Source organism: Pezoporus flaviventris, unplaced genomic scaffold (genome assembly GCF_033815535.1).
Source record: "Pezoporus flaviventris isolate CSIRO_AGI_PZ_B2104156 unplaced genomic scaffold, CSIRO_AGI_Pfla_v1 ptg000002l, whole genome shotgun sequence".
Classification (NCBI taxonomy): Eukaryota; Metazoa; Chordata; class Aves; order Psittaciformes; family Psittacidae; genus Pezoporus; species Pezoporus flaviventris.
Window position 1 is genome coordinate 44616826 of NW_026892550.1, and position 18640 is coordinate 44635465.

General features: G+C 49.9%; 2 protein-coding genes across 4 annotated transcripts; one reads left to right on the forward strand and one right to left on the reverse strand.

Moving 5' to 3' along the window:
- The first annotated feature begins 881 nt into the window (after nt 1-881).
- Nucleotides 882-9384, forward strand: HOPX (HOP homeobox). Of its 3 annotated transcripts, none has more exons than XM_061476755.1 (3): nt 882-1369; nt 6016-6191; nt 8752-9383. In XM_061476755.1, exons 2-3 carry the CDS (start codon nt 6048-6050, stop codon nt 8827-8829), a joined length of 222 nt encoding a protein of 73 aa, XP_061332739.1. In that variant the 5' UTR covers nt 882-1369; nt 6016-6047; the 3' UTR covers nt 8830-9383. The 3 variants fall into 3 exon arrangements, with proteins under 3 accessions (XP_061332739.1, XP_061332747.1, XP_061332757.1); XM_061476763.1 differs by lacking the exon at nt 882-1369 and adding an exon at nt 5654-5780 and having other exon boundaries at nt 8752-9384; XM_061476773.1 differs by lacking the exon at nt 882-1369 and adding an exon at nt 5689-5807 and having other exon boundaries at nt 8752-9384.
- On the reverse strand, nt 7742-18571 carry SPMAP2L (sperm microtubule associated protein 2 like). The gene is made up of 8 exons (XM_061476742.1): nt 18450-18571; nt 16493-16543; nt 15354-15476; nt 13654-13791; nt 13219-13339; nt 11988-12119; nt 11512-11687; nt 7742-10902 (listed from the first exon to the last, which is right to left on the reverse strand). Exons 3-8 carry the CDS (start codon nt 15425-15427, stop codon nt 10788-10790), a joined length of 756 nt encoding a protein of 251 aa, XP_061332726.1. The 5' UTR covers nt 15428-15476; nt 16493-16543; nt 18450-18571; the 3' UTR covers nt 7742-10787.
- Nucleotides 18572-18640: the final 69 nt, after the last annotated feature.

An 18640-nucleotide genomic window follows, 5' to 3' on the forward strand; every position in this document is an offset into this window, starting at 1 on the left:
CTTTGGCCAGGTGCCTGCCCAAGGCATGCAGGATCAAGTCTTCTCCTGAAAACCTCCTCTGGCAGCCGCTGAGCAGCATCACTTGGTTTATCATGCAGTGAGGCTTATCCCTGTGAAAAAAAAAAAGCACTCTCGCTTGATCAGCGTCATCCTCCAAGGAAAATTGGCACAGGTCTGCTTGCCCTTTGGTGCAGGTCTCTTCACAATACCCTTGGCTAGGCCCATGTTTCCCCCACACCACATTACAAAACCACTAAATCTTGAGGACAGCTTTGGCACATTGCTAAACATATGGTAGGTTTCTTGCTTGGGTTAGTCCAGCCACTTCTCCCCAGGGACTGGGCTCCCTGCCCCTGGCTCCAGCCAGCTTTACAGCTCTTTACATCCAGTTTGTCTTTTTCTCTGTCAGATAATCTCAGACACTGCAATCCATACTCAGTTTCTCATGAACCCTTTCTGCAGCCCCTCTGATTTTTCCAACATCCCCTTCCAGCTATCTGTGAGCTGACAGAAAATCAGCTCCTCCCCACTGCACCCCACCCCACAAAATTCCTCCTTTTAAGCTGCTATATAACGCTTCCAGCCCACCCCACTGGAAACTGCAGGCTCCCGGCCACTTAAATTGAGGAAAGTATAGGACTTTGGCAGAAGAGGATGTCCTGCCCTCCTCCCCATCTCCTGCCCTGTGTATCTGAAGGCACTTAGGATGCAGCAGCAGGTTGGATCCAGGACCCGGTCCTGCTCCCTTCACCCAGCCTCACAGGACCATAGCGCTGACTAAAGTGACAGCAGGGTCAGGAGAGTTAAACCTGGATAAGGGGGGGTTGAAGTGAGGTGAGAAACCAGCCCTGCACAGCAGTGACTGCCGCCGGGCTTCATCAGGGCTCCCCACAGCAGGGGGGCTGGTGGCAGCCCTGCCAAGGGGGCAGCAGTGGGCAGAGGGCCCCCAGAGGGGCACGCAGGCTCTGTTGGCATGCAGATGAAGGGCTGAGCACAGTTTCCGCCGCACCCTGCCTTCACCCTTCCTGTACCCCTGCAGGAAACAGCCCCACAGCTGCCCTCACCCGGGGCCGGCAGGACAGCGTCCACCGGCCCAGAGCGTAGTGGGACGAGCCCCGACGGCTCCCTGTGCCACCCGTCCGCGGAGCCCCGCAGCACGTACAACCATGCGTTGAGCCCTGCCAAGGAGAGTGGATGCCAAACCTGAATTACCAGCCCAGAGAGTGACTGTGGAACCCGGGAGCTCCTGTGATTTGCGGCAGGTTTTTCAGGTCCCCGCCTGTCACACACACTCGCGGATACTTAAGCAGTCACCCCAAGGACCTTCAGGGTTCTTGTTTTACTCACTTCTGGTCCCTGACAGCTCCAGGTAAGCACAGGCTTTGAGCTGGGGGAGCTGGGGTGGATTCACAGGTGTGGATGTTGGGGGGGGGGGGGTGATGCAGGGAGGAGCTGACCTGATCTTAGGGATGCTGGGGAGGTTGGAGCAGCATCCAGCGGGGCGGTGGTGGTGGTAAAGCTTCATGACTGGGGAAGGGAGAGAGGAATGCAGGCAGGCGGAGACCCCGGGGTGTAGGTGCTATGGGGACTTGCCTCTGCTTCAGCAGCTGCTGTGCTCTTGTTTGCTTTGTTCCTGTTGGATATTATCTTCTAAGAGGCTGAACGGGTAGTTTACAGGATGCATGACAGGTGGTTTTTCCTTATTTATGGCAGGGTCTGTTTTATTTTTAAAGCCTCCGTCCCACCTTATCCTGTGCACCATGCCGGCTGATGTTATCCACAGCCACCCCACAGCAGGAGCCCGAGCAAAATGAGGGACAGGACACAGCTCTGCAGCAGAGCAAGGGAGGGCTCGTTTGCATTGAGAACTGCTATTTTGATTTCCTGCCAGTGTCAGGAAATAGCTGCAAGCAAAAACCAGGAGCAGATGATGCCTCCAGTCGCATCCCAGCCCTGACAGCGGAGAGAGCAGTGGGGAAAGGGTCAAGAAACCCACCATCTGGGCAGGAGCTGCTCAGATTGTTTTCCAGGGTCTTCGGTGCAGTAAATCCTTAGAAAGCTGCACAGCCAGCTAGCTATTGTGTCTGCTGTTCAAAAAGCAAAGCTGAGCAAACAGAGATCATGTCTTTTCTGGAAAAGTGTCTGCTTTCTGCCAGGAGAATAAATGCTGACTGCACTAGCAGCGCTGGGCAGGCTTGCTGGGAGACAGTGGGGTGTCCTCTCCCATCCCAGGCCAGAGCTAGGAGCCCTGCTAGTAACCCCAGGGTATCTTTGGGGAGCAGGGACATGGGCAGAGGGAGGTCTCTCTCCACACCACTGCTCCTACCTCACATCTGGGTCAGGTCACTCAGGGCCTTGTCCAGCTGAGTGTTAGGGATCACCAAGAACAGAGGTGCCCCCACCTCTCTGATCCCTATCCCCACATTGGTCCTGACATACAAGACTTGTTTCCCAATATCTACTAAGATTTTCTCTTGCTGCAACTCATTCCTATCAGCCATTGCCTTTTGTGTGCTCCCTTCAAAATGGCCCTGGAGGTGCATTTAAACACCACATCAGCCACACTAAGAGCACTAAGTTGTGCACAGCAATGCTGGCTGGAGCCAAGCAACCAATGAACCCCTTGCATGCTGCAGCTAGTGGCTGCTTTCACACTGCTCCACCTAAAACCAAGACAGACAGACCCAAGTGTGAATTCCTCGAGGCTTTTTAGCTTGATGTGTAGGACAGAGCAAGTGTCACCAGTGCTGTGGTTTCACAGTGATAGTGCATCTGGCACTGTCATTTCCGCCAGGGTGAGTAGCTCTCTGCTACCAAACTCTCATCCTTGTGCCACCCAGGGGTGGCAGCAGTAGACATGGAACTGCTCACAGGGGTAAATGATGACCACAGCTCCCCACCCTTTCTGAAAGCTGAACAGATGGTTTAGATAATTTGCACTGGAAAAGCCTTTTTTTTGTTTCACCATGCCTGCAAAAGTTTGAGCAGAAAAAAGGCAGTGAGCGGTGGTCCTTTCCAGCAGCTGAGCAGAGCAGCTATGATTCTCTGTACTTCTCCCAGGCCTAAAGAAGCGTAAGCAAGAAAATTACCTCTCCTGTACAGGGAAGAGGTCCTGTGTAGCCTGAAGGCCAGGTTCCAGGCCTGGGCTTAAGCAGGGCTCCATTTAAATAGGAGGTAGGTGAGTAGTGGTCAAGGTACAGGCAGTCAGGACATTTAGGGACTCATAGTGCCCTCAGGTCCTGTCATTTACTCCCAGTTTTTAGCACCCAAGAGCTGCCAAGTGCTGGGTGCCACATGCTGCATAGTGTCACATGGCTCCTGAAGATCTCCAGGACCTCATGGAGTGATGTGGAGCTCCAGACACACCCAGGCTTTTGAACTTTTCCTGAAAGCCATCTCACAGCCTTGAGAGGTGGGAGCAGGAGCAGAGTGGAGACAAGGAAAAACTGTCAAGTATCACATCCTATGTGCTGGGGCATCCTGAGCTGCCAGCAGGTAGAAGATACTGTGTCCTACGGGGAAGTGCCTCAGGAACCTGGAGATTATCAGAAATAAACAGCTGTGTAGATGAAACATGAAAGCTGAAGCACACGTTCCCTATGCAAATCAATGCACACACATTAATGTACGTTTATGCAGCAGTCTGCAAGTGATGCTTTATGAACTGCCAGGACTTGTTGCTGCTGGTGTCCCATGAGCCAAAGGTGATGAGGAGCCCTGTGGTGACTGGGCTTTCTAGGAGAAGGGCAAATGGCTCAGTGGGGTGTTGATCAAGGAGGAGAGGAAAGAACTGTGGCCTGAGCTTGGCCTCATCTGCACTTTCACCTCATGGGGAGTCTGGCAGCCACAGTGCTGAGAGCAGCACCTCAAGTCCAGGGGATCTCTTTCTGCCCCTGTGTCTTTTCCAGAGGTCTCCAAATGCCCAAGGCAGGTGAGCAGCATTCACCTGGCCCCCACCAGCTCACACACACAAAGGAATGGACTTTGTTGTTGTGCCTCTTCTGATACGGATGTCTCTGAACTGAGTTGACCCCAGGAAAACTCAGGCAGCTGCTGCCACATACCTGTGCTGCAACACTCTGCTGACAAGGCCCGCTCAGTTTGCAGCCCCTGGGGTTAAAAGTGGTCTTTCCCCAGTCCATCCCGGTGTGGCGGATGATGCCCTCTACCAGCCTGCTCCATCCCACTCAGAGGTGTTCTGACCTTTCATAACCACTGTGTTACAATTGGTATTTACCAAGTGACTCAAACAGACAGGGCTGTTTCACAACCAGCCCTGGTCTATTTATAAGCCCCTACTCAAATGCCAAAGGATCCTTTTATTAGACAAAGTACATTACCCAAAGCACCTCCTGCAGACAAGGCTCAGTGGGACCTTTGCTTTTTGAGGTAAAGCTGAAAGAGGAGCTCTCCAGCCTCTCACGAATAGCAGAGCTGGCTCTCTGAAGCTGCAAGGCAGTTTTGGAGCTGAGCGCCAGCAGCAGCAGTGCTGTCAGCAAGTGAGAGCCCTGGGGTATTCGCTACACCCCAGGGTACTGAGTGGGCAAAGGTCAGTTATCTGTCAACCAGAAAAGCAGTTGGGTTTAAAGCCACACAGTAGGGTGCAGCATGCTGGAGGTGCCTGAGTTCCATCCCAGAGCCAAAGGGAAGGGGAAGCTGGACTGCAAGGTGGAGACAAGGCAGGTCTGCAGCAAAGAGCCCAGAGGAGTTCCAAGGTGGCCAAGAACCACCTTGGCAGCATAGGAGAGGGCACAGCACAGCCTCATAGAGACATGCCAGGCAACTCGGGTAGCAGGACAGCAGATCAAGAAAGGCCACATTTTTGCACCCAGCTTCTACCCGCCAACACCCCACAGCTTGGTTTCGGAAACACCAAAATGATTCAGCACCAGGGACTTCTGCATGCTTTGTGGGGACAACGCCTCACGGTGTACTTGACCGCACTGGCAGGCTCGACCCCCTGCCATGCGGAGGCAAACTTGGAGCCCTGCAGAAGAGAGGTGTGGGGTTTACCCAAGGCATACCATCTTGTTTTGCTTGCGCTTTTGTGCCAAGTCTGCCAGAGATATGGGCAAAGCACAAGTGGGACAAACGTTACTTGGAGAGAGAATGTGGGCTCCTTGCTTGAGTGCCTGGGCGACAGATGTGAATGAGATACCATCCTCCAAGGACTGACCCTTCACTTACACACCAAAACCATACAAACAGTTCCTTGGTGCTCAGGAACAACATCACTGTTTATGCCCATGCCTTAAATACCATTAAATATTAGCAAACATTACATAGATAGATAAATAGATAACACTAAATATTAACATAGATAACATTAAATATTAGTAAAACCAAAGCAGCTCACCTACTCATCACCAGCTTTGTGTGGTTTGGCCATGCTGCTAGGATGAGGACCAGGACACTGCTCAGGAGGGAAAACGGGGTGATTGCTGGGTCCAGACCCACACTCCCAAAGATCCTCTGGTTTATGATTCCCTTGCAAACTTGCCTGGTCACTGGGAAGAAGGGAAAAAAGAATAGAGATAATCTAGGCTGGATGCCAGGCACTGTCCCCTCACCCAGAGCATAAGTAGTGCTTTTTTCAATTAATGTCTTTAAATTAACCCCTTCAACAAGCCCGCTGCTGTGACATCACTCCCAAGCGACGCCCAGGCCTAAATACGGTTGTAAACAGGAATCGTCCCCACGGGAGTCACACTGGCTATAAATACAGCAAGAGGGGAGCGCTGAGCAGAGGACGGGCTGCAGTTCCTCACCAGCTAAGGATGGTGAGACAGCTCAGCTGGGCACTGGTGGTGTGTGGTCACCATGGTGGGGAAATTGTGTGTGTGTCCCAGGACGTGCCGGGGGCCTGGAGCTCCCGGCTGAGCTCCCTGGCATGCCTTTGGGAAGGGAGCTGTGCCCTGCCATGGCAAGCAGGGAGACAGTGGGGATAGGGATGGCAAACCTGGGGCTCAGCAAATGAGCTTGGTGTCACCCAATGACACTGGCCCCTCTCTGCAGCGCCTGGCCCCATAGCCCTACCCAAGGAGGAGATGGCCACAGAGAAGCCAGTGACTCCCACTGAGGAGCAGCTGGAGATCCTGGAGTACAACTTCTGCAAGGTGAACAAACACCCTGACCCCACCACGCTGTGCCTCATTGCGGCCGAGACTGGGCTCTCCGAGGAGCAGACCCTGGTGAGTGCGTGCCCTTTGCCCCTACTTTGGCACCAGCTCTGCTCCCCCTGCATGCCTCTGTATCCCACAAACTTCCCCCACATCTCCTGCTTGTTCTATCTCCAGCTTTCTGTCATACTCCCTGCACCCTTCTATTCACCTACATGCTTCTTACTGCACTTCCTGCACCTCTCATGCTTCCCAACTCTCCTGCACTCCTCTGTGCCCCATATGCACCCTATTTCACTCCCTGCACCAGTCTGCACCCTGCATACTCCTTACTGCACCCCACACCATCCCCACAAGTCTTCTCTGCATCTCTGCAACCTCCAGTGCACCCCTAACCCCACACTGCACCCACAGGACTCTACTGTACCCACAGAACTCTACTGTACTGCCACCTCTCCCTGCACCCCACATGTTCCTGCCCCTGCATCCCCAAAGCCCCTTCCCCTGTAATCACAGCCCCTTCATTCCCAGCCATGGCATCTCACTGAGATCTCTGTGCTCCCCTCACACACCCAGGAGCACCATCCCTATCCTGGGCTTGGATACCAGGCTAGCAATTCCCACAGCCAGAACAAGGGCACACCCTGAGGGTCACTGGCTGGCTGTGAACCCCTGAATATACAAGCCGCATGTGCTGTCCTTTCCTTTCAACCTATTTCTAATAGTCTTGGGTACCCAAACCACTGCTGGCTTTGCTGTCTGAAGAAAATAGTTATTTTACAACAGACAGATAAAACTGCTGCAGGATGTGCTGAGGGACATGCTCAGGCTGTGCACACTCCCCCTCACTGCAGTTTGCCACTTTAGTGTTCCCAAGCCTGCATGTCAGGCAAGTCTGTCAACCTTTTGAGGAGACACAGAGGCTTCCAAATGTCCCTTCACAGGGACAGGCTGCCACTGCCTCAGACTTACAATGAGTTCTGTGCTCCATTTGACTACCTGCAGGCTATCCTGGGCTTCAGAAACAAATGGCTCCTACACAATTCCTTCAGGTTGCAGTGCAGCCAGTTTAAATGCAGGTATTTTATAAGCTACTAGACCCATAGCAGCATTGATGGGTATAGAAAGGAAATTCAACTCACTGAAAAGCTAGCAGCAGAGAGCTGCCAAGCCTGGCTCTATCTGGGCAAAGACAAAGGGATATGAGAGCTGAGCAGGCAATGCCAGTACTTAGCCTGTCCCAGGGAAGGATGCTGGTACAACATCCATTACCCATGATAGCCCTTGGCTGGAGTGGAAAAGGAGACCCCTCCTTTACTGTGCTTTAATGACAGACAGGTACCACTGCTTATTTGAGGCCGCACCCTTGAAATACCTTTTCCTCCTTAGAAATGGCACTGCTCAATTTCTCTTTTTCTTAAAGCAAGTTGTAAACATAGGCCAGATATGCCCAGGACACATCTGGAGAAGTCTTAAAAATCTTCCCTGATAGCCATCTTTTTCCACAAATCCAGGGTGCTCCTAGGGATCTGAAGATGAAGGACATATTAATGACAGGATCAAGACTGGGATGGTGAGCTGTGAAGTGCTTGTATTGCATATAACACAGAGAATTATCACTGTTGTCATCTGGAGTGCTTTATTGGCTAGATATAGCAGCCATTTTAATAAAAAAATCAGTAAAAATGAGATGCAAAGAGGTGGTGAGTCAACGGGAGATGATGGTTGAGGGCAGGAAGTGAAATTTTTGGGAGGAGGCGAGGCAAGCAATCATCTGACTGGATGCAGTCCAAGGCAGTGCTGGTGCAAGAGCCACTTTGTAGAGAGCATCGTGGTTGTGTCATTACGAACCACAATAGCTTCAGAAATAGCCATGAACAAATATAGCAACAGAGTGAACAGCAACAAAGCAAATCACAGGCGCATTCCCAAACAAAAGGCTGAGCTGTGCTTCCGGGACATGAGTTATCTCTCTCTTCTTACGCAGGTAGCGTGGCTTTATCCAGCTGCATTTTAGCTAACATTCAAAATTGCAGCTGTGTTCAAGTGGCGTCAGCAGCTCTGGGAGTTGGCCTAGGGATGCTAAGCTACTGCACAGTAAGATAGCCATGCACATTGCTTGAAGACTAAGATCACAGTAACCCATTTTTTAAATTTATTTGATCTTAAATTTGCTGAGAGCCACTGCATTGTCCCTGTCATCCTTTCTGACACAGGTCAGCTTGTGATTCCTGTCTGTTTTGGACCTGCAGTGATTGTTTCATTGCTCCAGCCATTTAAGCAGATGCCATCCAGCAGCTCCTTAGCCAATTTCTTACTCTGTTTGCAAGAAAAACTTGGACTCACAGAAATAAAACAAGAACTTACCCATGCTGTCAAGGTCTGAAGTGAGCAAGAGAAATGAGTTTGAAAGCAGTGAACACACCAGTAACAAGACCATTCATTCAGTCAGAAGCAGCTCTCTTGATGCCTGTACTGCCTAGAAACAGTGCAGCACCTTGCTTCAGATAGCAGAACCATGAGTTTCCCTCACCTGGTCCCATGTACTGACCACATCTGCACCTTTAGCAAGGTTATTTAGAGGTTCACTCAGCCCAGTGCACTCAATCTCTTTCTCTTTTCTTTCCTCCAGAAATGGTTCAAGCAGCGCCTGGCAGAGTGGAGGAAGTCTGAAGGGCTGCCCTCACAAAGCGGATCTGTCAGGGACTAGAGGACGCTGCTCCAACCCCCAAGGCTGCTGATAATGATGGTGAAGCTCTTCAGAGTGGGTTTCCTTGGAGTTCTTCTGTTGCAATAGGTTTTGAGATACAAAGTAATACCCTGCTATTTAACATAAGTTTTATTTAAAGTGTACATAACCAGGAAAAAGTATTATATATATGTGTGTGTATACAGCTTCCGATGGCTGCATAACCTATCTAGTGATTCCCACCCATTAATAATGCCCTTGTGCCAGGCTTACAGAAAAGCTGCCATGAAAGGTTCAAACATAGAAGGGGTGGGAAAGATTTATTTTGCTTATGCTCCCCAAAGGCAAAGTATACATTCTAGCTTTAATATGCACACCATCCAGAGAGGGGGGCACCTGGAAAACAGATGTGTTGCTCAGATGATCTTAGTTAGCTCAAGATGCTGAGTCAGCTCTGGATATCAGCAAACTGAGTACCTACACAGTCATCAGACCAAGGCAAGCCTCTCTTGAATGTATTTCTCACACTGCTGTTAAAGGTCATCAAAGGGAAAGAATTGGCATTTTGGTTTTTTGGGTGTTTTTTTCCAATGCATTAATAAAAAAAACAGAGTTTTTTGATGAGAGGAGCTGTGTTACGTCCCTGCTTGTGCTCCTTGCCCCGATGGCAGGAGACAGACTTCTTCCTCTGGGAGAGCAACATTTCTCTAAAGACAGCCTCAGTGGGCATTGTGGGGTATCCCTCTTGCCACAGGGATAGCACACCGACATGGGCAACCTCCATGGGTCCACCCATGGCAGCCCACACAGCCTCATCCCTGAGGTGGCAGAGGCTGGTAGCACTGGGATTCCCCCACGGGTGGGGGCATCAGACTTCACCCTCCATCTGGCCATTTTAAAGCTTAAGGGATGCAGTTGCACTCAGGCTTTTGCAGAGAACCCAAACTCTGGTACATTGACCTGGTACAGGACAATGTATGGGATAAAAAATAACCAGCGCAGTTGCTCAGTGACCTTACCTTGTTCAAAAGGGTTCAAAAATCCTCTGCTTAGTGGATTATTGAATCAATTACTGGATCCTCTGAATAATCCTCTTGTGGTTTGTGGTGACCTGCCTCTATTCCTTTGGAAGGAGAATCGGCTTAACACAGGGAAGATCAAGATACACTGCCAGTGAAACTGCCACATGCTTTGTTTTATAACTTTTGTCCCTCCATTATTCTGCCTAGGGTTACACAACCAAGTATCTGAACCGCAGACATATAACCCACCTGTGTAACTTGTACCAAAGATGCATGCAAAGCAAAAGGCTGCTTGCCCATTCTCTGACCATTCTCCAGGCATTTGAGAGAAGGGGCCCCAAACTCAAGCCAACTCAAGGTACATTCCACCCCAGCATTTCCGAAGTCTGTACTAAAGCTGCATGCCTTATCAAATCCAGCCCTGGATCTGGAATTTTGCAGCCTTTTGTGTTTCTATTTCTGTCACAACCACAAAACTTTGAGTGTCACTGAGAAGATCTCTAAACTTTAGCAAAAGTTTTAAAAACCCCAAGGTCAGGAGTTGCACTGCATCAACGTGCTGCGTGCCGTTGGCTGTGGTTTGCCACACTTACTTATGATGTGAAAAAACAGTTACTGTGCTGGCTTCCCCCAGCAGTTGTTTCATCACTTCTTTAACTATTAGAGCTAAAAAATAAGAAGAGATATAAAATCCAGACATAATTCATCCTAGGGAGAAAGGCTTCCCACATTAGGTCAAATCCTGCTTTTTTCCCCTGGTCACTATTTTTGTGCTTATGGAATGACTGTTTTATTTAACTCCCCAGATTAGCCCAGTAAAAGTGGCAGCTCGTAAGAAGTGTTCTTGGTGGGTGCTGCTGTGTTCAAGTAGGTTTTCCAGTCTCAGCACAGCCTGAACAGAGTGATGTTCCAAGAGGGACACCTGGCACGAGCAGAGGGCTGTGCTTCTGAGGGAGCTCAGCGCTTAATCGGACAAGCCAGTTCCTTGATCCGAGCAGAACAAATTGCCTTCTTAGCAGACTCCTTCACAGCAAAGGCATTTGGGTTGAATTGAGTCAAGTTCATAGGAAGCCTGGGGGAGTAAGGACAGAGCCGGTTAATTCCAACTGGAGCAGAGCCAGCTGTCAAAGCTGCCTGCCAGTTGACACACCTCCACCTGCTCCCTGCCCCGTCCTGGGCGGACAAAAGCAGTCATGCCTCGGCTGCTGTCACCAGGACGCTAGTGAGAGCGGATGCCCCATCTCTCACTGCAGCTGCCACAGCCACTACCACCAGGCATTCCCTCCCTCTCTGTGAAACACCATACCCAACACTTCCTGCAGCCCAGGTTGAGGCCAGCTGTATCATGCTGGGCAGCATGAATTTGCTACACTGCGCCATGTGTCAGCTGGTTGCTTTTTGTAATTGCAGCTAATAATTACAAAGTCCCAGCCAATAGTTCCCACTGGAATTAGAAAGCTCCTATTTCCCCTCTTTTGATTCTTCTTCCACCTGAAAAATGCTGTTTAAACCACAGCCCATGTAGCAGTAACACACCCAGCCATACAAAACCCATACATTTTGGAAGTGAAAAAGCAGTGGCTTAATCACACTCCATAAATCCAAATCAACAAGGTACCATGGCCTGCATGAAATGGGCTGACAGCTGATCATTTCTGCATAGGAGAGAAGCAGCACCTACCTTTTGCAAGGCTGGGCCAGTTCCACAAACCTTGGTGTAGCCACTGCCTGCTTTGCAGCCTTTGTCACTGACCATGCAGCATCCCGCATAGGCATATAATCAGGATGCAATCTTTTTGCCATAGCCAGCTCCAGGGTTCGAGGGCTAGCAACTGCCTCCTGAGCAAACTTGGAAACCTGTGGAAGAATGGGGAGGAAGGTCCCTACAGATATGTTCCTGGTATTCGATGGTGACCAGCCTGCAACTCAGTGTACCCAGGTTCACAGCTACTGACCACACACAGGTGGAACATGATCCTGTCCATGCTCTGCACGGAGGACAAGTCCGGCTCTCCAGCCCCGGAAGCAGCTACATCAGCGTCACGGACAGCAGCACATCCAGGGCTGCCATGAAGAGAGCCCCAGTGACTGAGCCCCTGTACTCTCCCCTCTGCCCAGCATCCCTGCCATGCACAGCCCCAGGTGACGCTGCCTTACCGGGCGAATGGCAGATTCAAAAGGGCCGTACTCATAGCAGCAGGTCACCTTCTTGACCCAGGGCTCTGCCAGCTGCTGTATCCGTGAGGATGCTCTGGCCAAGGCTGCAGCATTTGTAACCTGTGTTGGCACCTGCATGGGTTCAGAATGGGGGAGGGATGTGCAGACACACAGCTTGTCCACAGCAGCTCAGAGGGACACACTCCCTTCTCCAGAGGGATAAGCACCCAGCACTCTTCCTCTGCAGACATGGTTACAAGAAGAAGCACTCTCACTTTCTCAACATGCATTAGTTTTCTTTCACCTGAACTGGAAGGTAATTTTGGCACTATTGGGATTTGCACATCTTATCCAGTATTACTTTTTTCCCCAGCTGTCACCCACTCATAGGCAGGAGAGGAATGTCTGTAACCAGAGCCTCTGCAGCCAGGTGAGAGTGCAGAGAGATTTCTTCCAGAGTGATGTTTTTCATATTTGTCTTCCTGGCTGAATCAAATAATTTCCCCTCCTAAGGAGAAACACTCAGATTTCAGGGTAAAAATACTGGTGCAGTTAACTGCATTCCTACAGCAAAAGTGATTACTGCTCCAGCATGGGACATCTTCCCTATTTTTCACAGGGTTACTGATGCCAAGTCCTGCTCCAGCAGAGCCCCCCTTATGTCCCAGCCCAGAGACTTCATCCAGAAAACTTAGCCTTTGCCATGGAATGAGTGTAATCTGAGATTGCCCTTTCACCCCTGCCAAAGCAATGACTCACCTAAAATGAGCAAGTTCAGAAATATGTCTCTAAATCAGGCTAATCTGGTAAAACACTGTTAAAATCTATATATTGTTTGCAGGCTCATGCATCCTATATACACAGCACAACTACTCAACTGAAAACAGAACAGTATTCCCTAGGAGCTGAACAGGCCGTTCCCATCAGGTTTCTCCACTTTCCCAGGCTGCTTTATCAGGGGATATGCAGCCCAGATGCCTTCCTTGGCTCCCCTACTATTCTAGGCTGCTCCAGCCTGGCTGTTCTCTGTCCCTCAGCAGTGAGATTTTCAAAGACAGCATCTCATTCCAAAAAGGCAATTTCTCTCAGCATCACAAACCCCAGCAGAACCACAGTTTCTCCCCGCCATAGCACATGCTGGGCACATCCAGGGGCAGGATACAGGGTTTAAAAACTCAGGACAGTTTTCTGCATCACTGTCCCATCCAATCTCACTCAAACAGCTCCTCACCTTTTTGGCCGGCAGGAACTCTGGGTGTAGCACCTTCGGCTGGGCAAGCTCCAAAATCCGTGGGGAGGCCTTACAGCTCAGTGCCGCCGGTGACACAGGCCATTCAGGGGACGTGCGAGGTCTAGAAGCAGAGAGTCACAGCACCACCACTCATGGATATTTCCCCACACTGGTTAAACCAGGCAGCAGCAGGGATGTTTAAGTCTCACATTTGCTGCACTAGAAGGAAGCTTTGTCTTGTGGCTATTTCCAGTGCAGAACCCACACATACTATGACAAAGACCAGATGTCCTAATCTCAGCAGAGTCCCTGCTCTGCATTTTGCCCTCTGTTATACCCATCCTCTGTTCCTGTATTTGTTACTTTAAGGCTGGACTAATGCTGTAAGACCCAAGGGCCTTCCTATAGAACCCTACAGTCTTTCTGTCCTCTCACCTTTGCAGCAGGTAAGCAGCCTGGTATTGTTTAGGTTCAGCCAACTTCATCAGCCGATCAGAAGGGAAGCGAAAATCCACTGGTGAGGGATGCTCCCAGATTGTTGATTCCCGTCCACGGCCATACAAGCAGAGGGGCCTGAAGGAACAGCACAGAAAAGTTAGTAAACTGACAGAGAACTTGGTTCTGGTAGATGGCATCCTAAGTTTGGTTAAACAACCATGCCTGTTACATGTACAAAAGATGGCATCAGTGCACATGGTAAAGCCATGAACAAACGGGCGTTTACACTTGAGATTTCCTGGTAAATGCTGTTTGCATATGCAGAGTCCTCTTTTAAGCATCGTCAGTGCATTGCTTTCAAAGTCTAGGCCTTTCCCCGGCCCATTACTCCACAACACAAACCCAGCAGCATCTCTTGTTCAGGTCTGACAATTTAGAAACCACTTTGTTGCAATGGGTTAATAGCCATTGCAGCTCCTTTCATCTTGGGATCTCCCCACACTTGCCTAGTGCATGCTCATCCAGCTTTCCTTCAGCCACAACCATTGAAGATGCCTGTCATCCCCAGAGAAGAGGTGAGCAAAAAGGCAGGAAGGGCTGTCAGGTAGACACCATTAGTCAGAGGCAGAAGATCTCAGGAGGATGAAGGCCCTTGAACTGATGACAGTGGCAGAGGAGAGAATAATACAGACACACATGCCCTGACATCACTCCAGGTAGAGGAAAGCCAGGAGTACAACACAGTTTAATATGCATTCTTCTTGCTCAGACTTCTTACAGACTAGCAACCACCATCTTGTCTCCAAAAGAGCTTCATTCCCTCCAGCCAAGCTACAGAAGATACAGATCAGCTGCTTCAAGTAATGCAGCATCACCCAGCACCACCAAAGCTTACATTTTTCACATTGTTCTTCACTCCTATAACCCAAACATGGACTAGTTTTTTTACCATGTAGTGACAGCAGAGTTTTAATTCAAGGCAAGAGACCTCGATTTCTACCAGCCAGCAAGATGCTACAAGATTTCTCTGTTCATAGCACTTCCTAACCTTTAGCCTCAAGATTTAGGCCAAGTTCCAAGAGGATGCAGGGGATCACTAATTGTGCCCAGGTGCCTGGCTGGGCTGCATCAGCCCCAGTACAGACAGGGAACCCTCTAGGGACAGATAGTCCCTCTGTACACACAGGTGTGACACAGATGTTTCCATTAAAGCATGCACACATGCACATGATGTCTCTGCTTCCATGCCAAAGCAGAGCTGTTGACTGGGGGTTTTGTTACAGCAGAGGAATATGTTCCCAAGTGCTTGGAAACTGAGATCAAGGCTGGCTCTTACGGCAGTTGATCCAAACCCAGAGCAACCACCACATGTTGGAGAGGCCCTTTTCACAGCCAGGAAGCAGGTACAAGGAAATAAAAGGGCACCAAAACTCAGCACCCCTCAGTTCCTCCTCATTTTGGAAGTCAAGCACTCAGGGTGATTATACTCCCATAGCGCTTTCTTCCCTGCTACAGATGGCCCCTGTTCCAAGCACCAGTACAGCCTGGTGGTTGTCAGTGGCATGGAAATCGCTGTGGGGCAGCAATGGCAGGAAAAGAGATGGCATCTCCCTTTCCCTGGACCTACTAAGTCCCTTTGCTTAGTCAGCACCCTCTGAGCTGCCTCCTTCCCCAGGATGTGCTATCACATTACTGACCTGTACGGGTTCTTGCCAAAATCTTGCTTGGGCTTGGCCAATTCCAGTATCCTTGCGGATGGTCTAGCTGTCATAGCACGCCGTGAAGTGGTCCATATCGTCTCTTGCTTTCCCCAAACAAGCCTAGCAAGAACAGCAAGGGTGTGAAATTTTAGGAACATGCCCAAGTGTGAACTGTGCTTGATGGGGTTATCCTTCCCTGCCTGGGATGGAATACACATACAGTCCCTATGGCTACCGTCACCTGTAAAGTGCTGCTGCTGTTTCCTGAGCACTCACTTTCTCTGGCACACTGTCCAGAGTTAGGAAATGTTACCAACTCAAAAAGAAAAAAGCCTTCAAGGGATGAGTCTGGTTTTACAACTACCAGTAGATGTGCAGAAAGGGTCATTTCATTACATCTCTGAAACCCCTGGGGGAGTTTCATGATTGCATTTTTCTTGCCTCACTGTTACCACCTAGCTATACCACAAGTATGGCAGTAAAAATAATAATAATGTTATGGTCAGGGTGTGCCATGGAAAGTGGGTGAGGTTTTGCAGCACGTTAGTGTTTACTCTCCTGTGCCCAGGGCAAATCTGGAGTTGCTCATTCCCCATTGAGAGAGAGGCCATGACGGGAGAGGGTACCAGGGTAGTCAGGACAGGGAACAGCTGGGCAATGGGTTTGTGGAACCTTTTCCAAGCACAGTGACACCCATACAGACAGTGGAGAAGAGACATTATCTTCTCAGTGGAGAAGAGACTGTTGCCCTGGCTTGTCAAGCCATAGCTTGACCACATAATGCTGACAGCATCTCTGCTTCTAAAGCTGGACTGTGCTCTCCAGGATGCAGCAGCCTGTGACTCCAATGAGGTCCAATCTCCTTGCACCACTACGCCATCCTATCCTGCAACATCTCAGTGCAGCAACTCAGAGAGGACAGCAAAGGCAAGACTGGATCAAGCCCAGTTTTTTGATTGAAAGCAAGAAAGAGCAAGTCAAAGAGAGACCCTCATGCACTGAACATCTCCACCTGGATTTTTGGAGCCACTCCTGCTCTTGAGAGAGAAGCAGTAGCAAGACAAAAGCAAAGGGTCTGTACTGGCTGAGGTCCCATCCATCCCCAGCCCTTGAGCAGGGCTGCATTACCTCCTTACCTGAGGTCATTTGCACAAGCTGCTTTCTTGGGTTCTGCAAGTTCCCATATCCTGCCAAAATTGCAGAAAAGGACAAACATGCCATTTAACATACAGTTAAACCAACAAAGCACAAAGAAGCTACTGCTGTACTCAAAACCACATAACACACTCTCGAACTCCTCTGCCTTTTCCTCCATCTCTTGCAAGAGTGCGTTTAAGGGATCTCTCTCTCCTAGTAGTTTTCCATCCATTTAATCTAGTGAACTCATCAACCCATGGATTTTTGTGCTATTTCTTAGATTGCAGAGAGACAAATTTGCAATTCTGCCCTCATTGCAGAGTCCCTGTGGGACATTGCAGGGAGAGGGGGAAGGTATTTTCTGGTTAAAAACACAACATACAACCCCAGCAGGTAGGAGATGGATGATGTCTTCAGCCTACAGGAGACCAGATGAACAGAAACACTCCTGTGGTTTGCTCAAAGTCACCATGGAGACTTCCCACAGGGCTTTAGGAGCACAGGTGAAGCCATATTTTTTTATCGTTTTATTTCAGTCTGTTTAGCACAAGAGTCTCAGATGCTACAGAGACTCAGGAACATACATGGTCTGTGCCCTAGCAAAATCATAGTCATCATATAGTTTGGGTTGGAAGGGACCTTCAAATGTCACCTAGTCCAACCCCCCTGCAATGAACAGGGACATCTTCAACTAGGTTAGGTTGCTCAGAACTACATCCAGCCTGGCCTTGAATGCCAGCTATGGAAGTGCCTCATCATGGAAAAAGCACAGAAAGTGAAAGCCTGAGGCATTGCTTCCCTTGCTTAGTACCATCTGGCAATAAGGCAGCATAGAGCTAGAGAGGAGTGGGGACACAGAGAGAAGTGTTTGCTGACAGAAAACAGTCTGCATTGTGGGGACTCATCTGTGGTTCCTCTGATGAGGCTGATACCCCTTCCTGAGATGCCAAGCCCCAGCAAACGTTTGCCAGAGACCTCAGGACCACAGAGACCCTTGCAATGGCAGGCTGCTGTTAGAGCATCAGATGCCTGCTGATTTATCTCCCTGTCATGCTTAATAGACGGTCACAGCACTGCAAACAAGGGATCCCACAGAGGAAACTGCCTGTAGGACTTTGGCCCCCTGCCGCCGGTTCAAGACAGGACATGCTCAGGACAGCAGCCCTCATGTCAAGAGCTAAAACCAATTTTCAGCTGTTCATTCCTAAGCAGCTCCCCAGAGTCTTTTCCAAAGGTGCGAGGGGGTGAAGGATTACCACACAGATTTCCCCCCAGCCTAGCTACATTGCAGAGCTGGCACTATCCCTGCAGGCAGGCTCCTCGCTTCTCCTCCAGCAATGGCACAGACCCACCACATAGGCACAGCCAAGCCCAGCACAAAGTGTACATGGCCTTACTGACCCATATGACACTGCTGTGCAAAGCTTGCATCATGACCCAGCCAAGGAACAAGTCACACGTACATCCAGACCAGGTCTCTCAATTCACTTGGCAATTGTCTAGTATATTGGGGTTTTCCAATTACAAAAAAAAAGCTATTATTTTCTACTCTTTTATCATGGCAAAAGCTCTGGACACACAGGCATCCTCGCACAGGATGCACCTGCAGCAGTTCTGCAACTTGGCTGATAAACGGACTGCCCTTGCTCTTTGGTCCCGCTCCTGCTTTCCAGCAGGGAAAAAAAGGCTTTGCTGCAGGCAGGCATAGAAACACCTCCCCTCCTTGCCTGAGCTCACATGGACTAACTGCTCAGCCATCAGACCCATCAGATGTTGTTGGTCATGAGAAGCAGGCAGAACAGCAAACCCAGGCATCGTTTCCTCTGCATGTTTATCACAGTGTCATCTGAGATACTGACTTGCTGCCTGGTGTAAACCCCCGACCCAGCCCTCCTCGAGAGACACAGGGCTTGGCCTGGATGCTCAGCCAGGAGGTCAGGTCTGAGGGGTTCTTACCTGTCATGGGAGCATGCAGACAGGTAACAAGGAACTGCAAAGACAAGAAGAGGTGAATTTAAAAGCTTGGTAACACCCGCAGCTTGGACTGCCTGCTCTTCAATGTTAAACAATTGCAGGGTGGGTGGAGTCTCTGCATCTTCTCAGGATAGACTAGACTCCCTGGCAGCTATTTGTAAGGCTTTTCCCTG